Source organism: Bos javanicus, chromosome 5, assembly GCF_032452875.1.
Source record: "Bos javanicus breed banteng chromosome 5, ARS-OSU_banteng_1.0, whole genome shotgun sequence".
Classification (NCBI taxonomy): domain Eukaryota; kingdom Metazoa; phylum Chordata; class Mammalia; order Artiodactyla; family Bovidae; genus Bos; species Bos javanicus.
Genome location: NC_083872.1, coordinates 72,026,056 through 72,037,498, shown reverse-complemented (window position 1 = coordinate 72,037,498; position 11,443 = coordinate 72,026,056). Strand labels below are relative to the sequence as shown.

At 46.9% G+C, this 11,443-nt stretch overlaps 2 protein-coding genes across 5 annotated transcripts in view; one reads left to right on the top strand and one right to left on the bottom strand.

Annotated features, from left to right (window-relative positions):
* The window catches only part of LOC133247870 (uncharacterized), a 30,630-nt gene extending 28,191 nt beyond the window's left edge, over positions 1–2,439 (bottom strand). For 2 of the 4 annotated variants that reach the window (XR_009736541.1, XM_061417237.1), the window contains exons 1-2: positions 1,357–2,439; positions 102–203 (exon numbers count right to left, since the gene is read on the bottom strand). Coding sequence is in view for 1 of the 4 variants with exons in the window: in XM_061417237.1 (XP_061273221.1) it covers positions 102–203; positions 1,357–1,924 (670 nt within the window). In the remaining 3 variants the exon portion in view is untranslated. Of the gene's footprint in view, positions 1–101; positions 204–345; positions 467–1,356 lie in introns of all 4 variants that reach the window. The other 2 variants (XR_009736540.1, XR_009736539.1) reach the window with 2 other exon arrangements.
* Positions 1–11,443, top strand: part of SYN3 (synapsin III) — a 492,973-nt gene that overhangs the window by 101,112 nt on the left and 380,418 nt on the right. The gene's annotated exons all lie outside the window — the stretch shown is intronic.

Sequence of the window (11,443 nt, the reverse complement as noted above, 5' to 3'; positions counted from 1 at the left end):
CTGCCTTCTTCCGCAAAGTTGAATTTGGCACCCCTCCTCTTTGCAAAAAAGCATCTAGGACTTGCCCAGGTAGGTGGCTTCACAGCCGAAAGTCCCCTTACCTGGGCAAAGCAGGCCGCCTGGAGTGGGTCCCAGCTCTCCCTGCTGCAAGCTGGGAGGCCTTGAGTTAGTGTTTCCACCTCCCCAGCTCTTGGTTTCCCCATCTGTGAAGTGAGAAATACCCTTAGTTCCGAGAGTTAAACACATGAGTGGGTAGGACCGTGTCTGTACCTTTCAGGGACAATCTTTGTACCTGCTCTTCCTTTCTCCTAAAGCACTCCACAAATGTCCCTATATCACACTTACTTCCTTTGAAGTGTCTGATCAGATGCCACCTCCTCAGAGAGACCTTGCCAGACCATGCCATTCCCACAGTCGAAGCTCAACTATGTAGTCTTTTCCTTCAAGCAGTTGTCACTGCCTGAAACTGTGGATAGGTAAATAAATAGATGGATGATATATAGATGATTGATAGCTTAATAGATTAGATATATTAATACAACATATTAATGTAATATTATTATATAATATAAACTATTATATACCAATTGTATGCTTTATGCAATTAGTTTGTGCATGCATGTGCATGTGCTAAATCTCTTCAGTTGTGTCCAAGTTTTTGCAACCCCATGGACTGTAGACCTCTAGGCTCCTCTGTCCATGGGATTCCCCAGGCAGGAATACTGGAATGGGCTGCCATGCCTTCTTCCAGGGGATCTTCCTGACCCAGGGATCAAACCCACATGTCTTATGTCTCCTGCACTGGCAGGCGGGTATTTTACCACTAGTGCCACTAATAATGTTATAATTATTATAATGTGTATCATATTAATACAATCTATCAGTATTTTTATTGATTATATAATGTATTGATTATATTACAAATATAGATAAAGTATGCTATTATGTAATTTATTTTATTGTGTTGTTTTCTAGAAGAGAAGACCCTGTAGGCAGGGACTTTGTTTTGCTTCCCCTGTATTCCCAGCCCCTAGAACTGTGCCTGTCGCATATCAGTTTCTCAGTAACTATTTGTTCAGTGAATGAAGGAATGAAACAGCCCTTAACTAACAGCTCCGTGTTCTTGCCTTTACTGCTCATCCCTTACTGTGATCACTTCAGGAGATTAGTAATTGCTATTTAGTTCTCGTGCCTCCCACTAACTAGACCTTCCTTGAGGATCAGGTTAAGGACTGTTTTTATAAGCGGTACCCCCAGCGCCTGGCACAGTGCCAAAATCTTTGCTGAAGGCATTCAAGACTGACCGACTCTTCGAATGAATAAGAATCCCACAACTTTGCAAAATAAAAAGCTCACCAGTGAGAGGACTCCAGCCAGCTTGCACCAGGCATGGACTTGCTGACCAGCACACCGCCCACCGCGTTCTCTCCCCGGGAGGGGATGGGGTCTGGGAGGCCAGAGACAATGAGGCATTGAGGGTCCCGGTGGAGCAGCCTTGGAGGGGGAAGGCCTGGTCTATCTCATCGTCCAGGGCCTTTGCCCTCAGCACTGCAGGAGAAAGCAGAATCCCTGGGGACTTGCAGAGGTGGGGCGTGGGAACGGGAAGAAAGCAGCACAAGAGAGAGACAGTGAGAGCCTGTAAAGAAATGCCAGGCTCCGCTGCCCATGCGTCTCCAGCCAACAGGCCAGCTGCGGATCTGCCAACTCCCCCAGGAGAGGGAGCGGTGCACTGATGGGGAAAAACAGTGTGGCTCCTGCTTCCCAGGATCATAGAACTGGGGACGAGAGACCTGGGAGGCCCTCGGAGAGCCCCTGCCCTCCCCACACGCACCTTCCTTCCCACTTGCTGCTGCCGCTCCCAGGAATGGCTCCAGTGCTGAGTCCACTCCGCCCTCCCGGGCACCTGCTCCCAGCCTGACACCATCTGGAGGGGGAGAAATTGCCCAGTGTTCACTTCACCCTTTTGATTTGGGCATTCTGTTTTGCATTCAGAAGCAATCACCTTTTACTAACAAGCTGCTGGGTACCAGGGAACTTCTCGGTGGCAGGTAATTTGATCCCCTTTTTTAATGAAATGAAGGGATACTTTCTGAGAAGGGTAGGGCCTAGGTCTATGGTCACACAGCGAATGAGCAGGAGTGTGGGGTTCAGACTCCCATGTCTTCACATCACACTACCCTTCCATCTGCATGGCAGAACTTGATACCAGAAGCAACACTAGCATTGGTGCTAGGTGGCCCTGGCTTTGAATCTGCGTTCCCCACTCACTGTTTGTATGACTGCCCAAGTAACCTCACTTCCTGACTCCCACATTCTGCAACTGTAAAATGGAAGTATTGCCTACTTTGAGGGCCAAATGGGAAAGTCTGCTAATGCCTGAAACAGTGGGTGCTCTGCTGGTATTCAGCCTGCCCCTTCCTTGCCCTCCCACCCCACGACTCATCCTGCACACTCTTCCTTTCCTGACTCCCAGGGTGAGTCTGGCGGAGGGGAAGGAGGAGACTGTCTAGGATCCCTTCCTCACCCAGACAGCATGGAGGAGCAATCCATTTACAGTTTGCTAAATGTCAGACTCTGTCTCTTCATTTAAGCATGTCTGTCTGCTTCCTGAGGGCTAATTGACCTAGCAGTTCAGTAACTTTCAGCCTTTCCCATGAAGGAGAATAATTTAAGACTCCTCTCCCCACTCCAGCTTATTTATTAAAACACAGATGCTTGTGCCCCGTTACCAGAAAGTCTGTTTCCTGGGTGTGGCCCGAGAATCTGTTGTCAAGCTCTACCTACAAGGTTTCAAGACCAGGAGTCCAAGGACTCTGCTTTAAAATCCATTGTACAGCTAGCCTGTGAAGAAGAGCTGCAAGCAGACAACTAACATGGAATGATCCTTTGATATTAATCTGTATGGTTTTAAAATAAATGTGGAAATTTTAGAACAGTCGTATAAAAAAAATTGAACTTGTGTAGAGAAGTTACAGGTTCAAAGTCTAGCTCTACTGGTTACTGACTATGGGGCTATAGAATAGTAATTGCTTCCTTTCTGAGTGTGTTTTCTCATTTGTGTTTGAGGTGGCATTTCTGACTTCATAGAACAGTAGATAGAATCAAAAGAGGCAATGGGTATGAGCATGCTTGCTAAATTATGAAGTAGAGCATACACATTAGATGTTAGGCTAAGATGAACAGTTTTTCTGGGACATGTCTTCATTTTGCTAATAAAGAGCTTTTCTATGCTGTTAAGCCTATTTGGGGGCATTCTGGACAATATCTCTTTACCTTCTGTAGTGTTTGTCTTGATGGCAGTGAAGTTTCTAACAAGGAAGTCAGTCCTGGACAATCAACCCTTCATTGAACGAGGGAGCGGCAGAGAGAAAGCAGGCAGCACCATGCCCGATGGGTATGGGGTCTCCAGACCCCTGAGTTGCTCCTGATGGTGATGATGGGTGTGTAACTTTTTCTCATGTCAGCACTTTTTATTCCCCATCACCATTCCTGCTTCCCTGGTGTCTCAGACAGTAAAGAATCTGCCTGCAATGCAGGAGACCCAGGTTGCATCCCTAGGTCAGGAAAATCCCCTGGAGAAGGGATAGGCTACCCACTCCAGTATTCTTGCCTGGAGATTTCTGTAGACAGAGGAGTCTGGCGGGCTACAGTCCATGGGGTCACAAAGAGTTGGACACTACTGAGTGACTCACACACACACACACACACACACATTCACACACACACACACCACCATTCTTACCTTAGACCAATCGCCTCATTCCCTTACCTGGATTTCTGCAGTACCCTTCTCCCTAGCCTCCCTGCCTCTGTCTCAATTATCAGTAGTTGTGTAACAAACTGCCCCCAAACCTGATGGCTTAAAACCTCAGTCGTTTTATTTGCTTGAGGCCTGTGGGTCAGGAATCTGGGTCAGGCAGGGACGGGCAGTTCTGTGCCTGCCCTCTGGCTTGGCTGGGCTGGACAGTCCTGTCACCTTCATATGTCTCTGGTGCCTCAATGCTCGTCCACCTGTTCTGTCTTTCTCCCCGTGGCTATTGCACTTCCTCAAAGCAGTGTCGTCTCAGGATGTCAGACTTCTCATATAGCAGCTGCTTTACAGAAGGACAAGTTACAAGAGGATAGAAGGTGTAAATATTAATATCTGAAGAGGTCAGAGTTAGAAGCTCCATAGCCTCATTTCTGCCACATGCTAGTGGTCAGAGACAGGGCCAGGGGCAATTAGAGTTAATGAGACCCCACCAGTTGATGAAAGGAGCAGCAGAGAATTTGAGGACACTTTAATTCACCATGGCCCCATTCAATCCATTCTCCACACAGAAGCCAGAGTGATTCTTCTGAAATTAAATCAGATGCCAAGCCCATGAGTTCTTCGCATCTCTCTTAGAGTGGAGTTCACAGTCGTGGTTATGCTCTGTAGGCCCCTGTAGTCTAGACTTCCTCTGTCTCCCCCTTCCTTCCCATCAACCACACCAATCCTCCTCTTTTGTGCCATTCTCTAAACAGGTCATGTGTATTCTCCCCGCCTGAGGGCCTTTGCACCTGCTATTCTCAGCCCGGGAAGGGCTTCCCAGGTGGCGCTAGTGGTAAAGAACCCATCTGCCAATGCCAGAGATATAAGAGATGCAGGTTCAATCCCTGGGTCAGGAAAATCACCTGGAGGAGAACACGGCAACCCACTCCAGTATTCTTGGCCTGGAGAATCCCTTGGACAGAGGACCCTGGTGGCCCTGAAGAATCCTATGGACAGAGGAGCCTGATGGTCTATGGGGTCGCAAAGAGTCGGACACAACTGAAGAGGCTTTCTCCCAGATATAAACATGGCTCACTCCTCTCGACTTTTGGCTTTGCTCAGATGCCACCACTTCCTTCTCTGACCATCCTATCTGAAATAACCTCCCTTGTGGATCTCTAAGCCACTCCCTGCTTTATATTTTAATGAACAGCAGTCAGCACTACTGCTGTGTCTGTCTGTGGTCCCTGCCTATAAGCTCTTTGAGGGGAGGGATCTTGTCTGTTTTGCCAGTCACTGCATCCCTACTGGCTAGCGTGGTGACTAGCACCATTTTGTTTGAATAACTGATTCTTACATCTTGCCATTTGTTTTATTTTCTGCATTTGTACCTATCCTCCCACCCAGACTGGGAGGTCCTTGAGGGCAGAGGTCATGTTTTTGTCATTGCCGGTCTCTAGCATGGTCTTTGATAACTGTGGGTTGGGTGCCAGGTTTGACCCCCACCCCCATTTGAAACCCCAGCCTTGCTCTTTTAGAAGTTTCTACTGTCCTTCTTTATTCTGAAACATACATTGATTAAAAACTGTATGGCCTGTTACTATTCCTATATTACAGATGAAGAAATTGAGTCACAGAGTGACTAAACAACTTGCCTGAGGTCACATGGAAAGTGGAGGAGCCAGGATTTAAATCTAGGAAGGCTAATTCAGAACTCATGGCTGTAAGGGCTCTACCATACTGCTTCCCCCATGATTGGGTCCTTGGTCACAGCTAATCTGTTTTATGCCATTTCATGACAGTTCTATGCTTACACAACCTACTTCCGCAATTAACTTGGGTTTGTATCTTTTTAATTTTTTTAATTGATTACTTTTTTTTTGTTTGTGACATGTGGCATGCAGGATCTTAGTTCCTCAACCAAGGATTGAACTTGTGTCCCCTGAAATGGAAGTGCAGAGTCCGATTCACTGGACCGCTAGGGAAATCCCCCTTCATTTTATTTTAAACCAGCTCTGTCACTTACATTGGGCAAGCTGATGGGCCTTTCTGTGCCTCAGTTTGCCCAGATACAACAGAGATAATAGTAGGTCCTAGTGAGAAGCACTAATTCATAAAAGGCCTTATAATAGGACCTGTGATGTAGTTAGTTTGGTAAACTGTGAGTTTGGGTAAACTCTGGGAGTTGGTGATGGGCAGGGAGGCCTGGCGTGCTGCGGTCCATGGAGTCACGAAGAGTCAAACACAACTGAGCGACTGAACTGAACTGATGGAGTTGGTAGTCAATAAATCTTAGCTGTTACTGTAATTTATTTCCCCCAAAGCATGAAACACAGCTTTAGCCCTGGGCCATACATTCTTATAAATACTTTTGCCCCTGGCAGTAGACACTGAGACTTTTTTACCTGCTATGGAACACCATCAGAGGATACCCACTGTCCCCCCACAAAGAGCTTTGCGTCCTGACACTGTCTTCCCAGCGTCGAGCTCATTGTTTCACGTCCTGCCAGAGTGAACCCAACACATGTGCTGTACCTTGTGTCGCTTTATATTCTTGTCCCTGTACCACAGACGGAGAAACTGGAGCTCTCACAGCTTATGTAACTTGTCCCCAGGGAACCCAGCAAGACAACAGAAAAACCCAGCTCTGTGGTCTCCCCTGCTGGCTTCCAGTCTATGCTCTATACCACAGCCAGATTGAGTTTTTTTCTCTTTTATTTATTTTTGAATTAATAGACTTTATATCTTTAGAGAGATTTTAGCTTCACAGCAGAATTGAAAGTACACGGAATTCCTGTATACCCTGTCCTCCCCACCACAAGTCCCCCCCCCTTATCCACGTCCACCACCAGAGTGGGACGTTTATTACAACTGACAAGGCTACACTGAAATATCATTATCACCCAAAGCCCATAGTTTACGCTAGTGTTCATTCTTGGTGTCATACGTTCTGTGGGTTTTGATGAATATATAACATATATCCACCATTATAGCATCATACTGGACAGTTTCACTGCCCTAATAATCCCCAGTGCTCTGCTTATTCATCCTCTCTCCTCCCTAACCCCTGGCAACTAATCTTTTTTTTTCTGTCTCTATGGTTTTGCCTTTTCTAGCGTGTCATAAAGTTGGAATCAAACATCATATACTCTTTTTAGAGTGAGCTTCTTAAAACACTGATTTGACCGTGTCGCTTCATCAGTTAAAACCCTTCAATATGTTCCTTGTACTCTTAGACCAAAATCTTGACTGTAGCTGTTGTGGTCTGTCCCTGCCCACCCTGCTAGCCTCCTCCTGCTCTCTCTGCATCAGCCTTGTCAATTCTTGCACAGTTCTTCAACATTCACCTATTCTTTCCCATCACAGGTTTTCACATATTCTGTTCCCTCTGCTTGGAAAGTTCTTTCCTCCCCATTTCGCCTAGAAAACTCCTGCTCGCCCTTCAGATAGAAGTGGCACTCAGGGAAACAACCCAACCCTCCCCCATCATATTTACTGTGGCTGGTTCTCAGCAGGCTGGGAGTCAGTCTTCATTGAATAAGTGCAGGCACTATGCATATAGCTATTTAAAGCCCTTACTGTGTCTCAGGTACCATATTGGGCACTTTGCATTTATTACAGATAATTCTTATATCCTCCTTGCATGGTCAGTACATAAGTTATATTTTAGGGATGGGAAATTGGGGCTCAGAGAGGTTCAGTATCTTACCCAAAGTCTTACTGTGCATGAGGGGTGGAGTTACCATTTGTACCAGCTCTGTCTGAATTTAAGGCCAGATTTTTACAACCATGCCACGCCCTCTGATTTCTCTTAATGCTGGAGCCAGTGTTTGGGCCTCTGTTGGTGGCAGCATACTGGGGCTTTCTGGGTGGGTGGGTGGCTATTCATTTCCAGGGATCAGGGGTCAGGGGAGAGGTTGGTGCCATTTAATAATGTGCAGCGGCAGCTCTGCAGTGGGCAGTCAGAGCATTTGTTCACCATATGATGCTCTGGCTCCCATTCAGCTACCCGGAGAGAGCCATACAGCCATCTTTTATTGCCACCCTCTGTTCTGAGAAAGAAGGAAGCACAAAGAGATAAAGTGACTGTGTGGCTTGCATTTGCTTTGCGCAGTCAGACAGAGCTTCCTGACTGCGCGGCCCCCTTGCTCCTTCACCTCACCCAGAGCTTTCAGGGCAGGGCTGAGACTAGTCTTTATTTTTCTCATCCAGCCAAATTCAGTCTCTCCCTGAGCTGCTCTCCACCCAAAGCTGAGGCAGGGGAAGAGTGAGGGTCGTTGTGTAAGCTTGTACAGCTTGTGAATTGCTCAAAGGCCTATCTGGTGCCCTCCAAGTGAGGGCTAAAAGTTAGCCAGTTCTCCGCTCTTCTTGTGCTCTAGCTTGGGGCTGCCTATGTCCTTTCTCTAATAAAGACTATAAGTTAGCCCTGGGCTCTGGCAACCAAACGCCTTTTTTCTGCTTGGAATATGCATTCAGTAGGGTGTTCAGACTCTAACCCTACTGACACCAGAACTCCTGCAAGCATAAATTACTGTAGCCACCTTTAAATATACTTCCTTCTAGGCTCAGAAGTCCTTAAGCAAATTACTAGGAACGGGACCCTTACTTGTAGGGTCAAGAACCCTAGAGTTTTGGCTGAGTGTTAAGACCACAGGCTGCACAGCTGAGCAGACATGGATTCAGGTCTTCCTTCCATCACCTATTGTGTGACCTAGGGGCACTCTCTTCACCTCTCTGAGCCTCAGTTCCTTTCATCTGTGAAACAGAGTGGTGCTTATAAAAATTAGATGTAACAATTTATTTAGTTGTGGGAAAAGTGGCTAACATAGGTTGCTTACTATGTACCTGGCACTGTTCTAAGCATTTTGTGGAGATTAATTGCTTTAATACTCAGAACAATCTATTTCCCATATGAAGAATCTGAGGCACAGAAAGATTAATGGACTTGCCCAAGGTCACACAGCTGCTAAATTGGTGAAGCTGGGATTTGAATCAGGGCTCTGAATCAGGAGTCTCTATTGACTCTCAAAGTAAATAAGATAGAAGTCCAGTCCAGCCCTAGCACAAAGGAAGTGCTCAATAAATAAAAGCCATTACCGTTAAGACCCTGACCCTGGGGAAGATTGAGAGCAGGAGGAGACGGGGACGACAGAGGATGAGGTGATTGGATGGCATCACCGACTTGATGGACATGAGTTTGAGCAAGCTCCTAGGGATGGTGACAGACAGGGAAGCCTGGCGTGCCGCCGTCCATGGGGTCATAAAGAGTTAGACACGACTTAGTGACTTAACAACAATGACAATTACTGTTATTAGCAGTAGCAGCTGAAGCTGCCAGAATCAGAAGCTGCCAGTGCTTGAAGTTTTTATAGATCATCTATCATGGCATATGGTTCTCAAACCCACAGAGGTCCCTCCTGATCTCTTTCAGATTATTAGCAAGGCTTATTAGCAGGCAGGATTCCAGCTCCCCCTTTTTCCACTCCTGCCATCTTTATACAGAAGAATCAATCCCACTTTCATCTATTTCTATATTAAAATTCAAAGTAAAATTTTGTTTGAAAAAGAATTCTGCTGCCAGGCAAGAGTTTTAAAATGTGGCTGAGTCTAATCCATTAAATAAATCCATTAAATAAAAGTGCCACAGAAAGGGCAAGTACCTTGCTCAAAGACACACAGTGAGTGAGCTGGAGAGCTTGCCAGGGCAGAGCTCTTTCCTGCTTCCCAGAGTAGTGGCTTTTTGCTAAGCCTCGTTCAAGGTCTTGTTTTTTCCCCTCAAGTGCCAACTGGGAGAATATATTTTGTTCACATTTCCCAGACCCCCCTCATTCCACTGCGCTTTCTCCCGGTCTCCGAGCACACCACTTGTGTCTGCATCTGACCTGCGTGCACCCCCTCATGCAAAATGCTGACAGGTGCCCCCAGTCCCAGGCAGATGAACCCCAGCACCACCCTGCTTCACAGAGGCGAGCCGGGCAGGCTGGCCTCACACTGCTGGCTCCACCTCTCACTGTGCTGGTCAGACCTGAGCTCAGGGAGGAGGGAGAGCTGACCGGTTCCTAGTGTTAATGGGGTACATTTGAGAAATGCTAAACCAACAGTGTTTGGAAATTCAGGCCAGCAGCCAGGCCTAGAGCCGGCCAAGTTTCAGTTGGGGTGGGAGGGGATGGTTACTCTGAGGCGGAATTAGTGTCTTTTAAAAGCTGGATGAAGACATTGTTTATTCAAGACCCTGGGAGCACAAAGATAAAACATGCATAATAGATTCGGGGTCTTTCGGCAGACAGCTCTTCTAAACTGTCTCCATCATCATCATAAAAGAATCAGGCCCATCCTCTGAGGCCTATTGTGTGGTGGGGCAGCTCTGCAGGAGTCCTCTCCCTGCAGTAAACTGTATGGCACTGATTAGGAAGCTTGCGGTTGGTTCAGAGAGGTGCAGAAACTTGCTCAGGGTCACCTGAATGATGGAGAAGCAGCCAGAATTTAACCAGCGTTCTCGAACTTAGAGATCATCATTCTTTTGATTAAGACTAGGTCTTAAGGCTTTAGGACCCTGATCTCTAGGGTCAAGGGCAAAGCAGTTTAGCCTGGGTTTGAGACTAACTCTTAGATGGAGGGTTTAGATGGAGACCATTGAGATACTCTAAGTTGGGATGGGCAGCATACTGGGATCAAAGACAATCAAGACATCCTCAAAACACTCTAAACCTTCAAATTAATTTAGGCTTATAGGACAGGTTATCATGGCAAGGAGACCCCTAAAGTCTTGTAATAAGTGCAACAGAAAGACTGGACATTCCCAGGTGGGGTCGACCTAATTGTTTCTCTAGACTTGACTGGCCTTACCACAGTATGATACGCTCATACTACTCACTTACTGAATATTAACGGAGTACCTTCCCTGGGCCAGGTGGGAGGCATTGGCACCTATGGCAGTACAGGGTGTATACAGCCACGCAGAGCTGGAAAGTTATGCTTTATCAGAGACACATAGGAACAGAACTTCAGGTGGCTAGATATTTTCAGGAACTGATTTCGTGATCCCAATCCTTGCATCTCTTCATATCTAGAAAAGCACTAAATCCCTCGAGCACACACTGCCTCACTCCCCACCCTGAATTCCCCTCAGAGGGTGTTGAAGGTCGGCAGCTGTAGCAGCACAGGGTTCAATCTCTGCAGAGGCTGATGGCAAATTCCCTTACTGTTGTAGTTGAGTTCAGTTCAGTTTGATCCCTCAGTCGTGTTCGACTCTTTGCGACCCCATGAATCGTAGCACGCCAGGCCTCTCTGTCCATCACCAACTCCTGGAGTTCACTCAGACTCAAGTCCATCGAGTCGGTGATGCCATCCAGCCATCTCATCCTCTGTCGTCCCCTTCTCCTCCTGCCCCCAGTCCCTCCCAGCATCAGAGTCTTTTCCAATGAGTCAACTCTTCACATGAGGTGGCCAAAGTACTGGAGTTTCAGCTTTAGCATCATTCCTTCCAAAGAAATCCCAGGGCTGATCTCCTTTAGGATGGACTGGTTGGATCTCCTTGCAGTCCAAGGGACTCTCAAGAGTCTTCTCCAACACCACAGTTCAAAAGCATCAATTCTTCGGCGCTCAGCCTTCTTCACAGTCCAACTCTCACATCCATACATGACTACTGGAAAAACCATAGCCTTGACCTTTGTTGGCAAAGTTGTTGTTCAGTCACTGGGAAATCCTCTT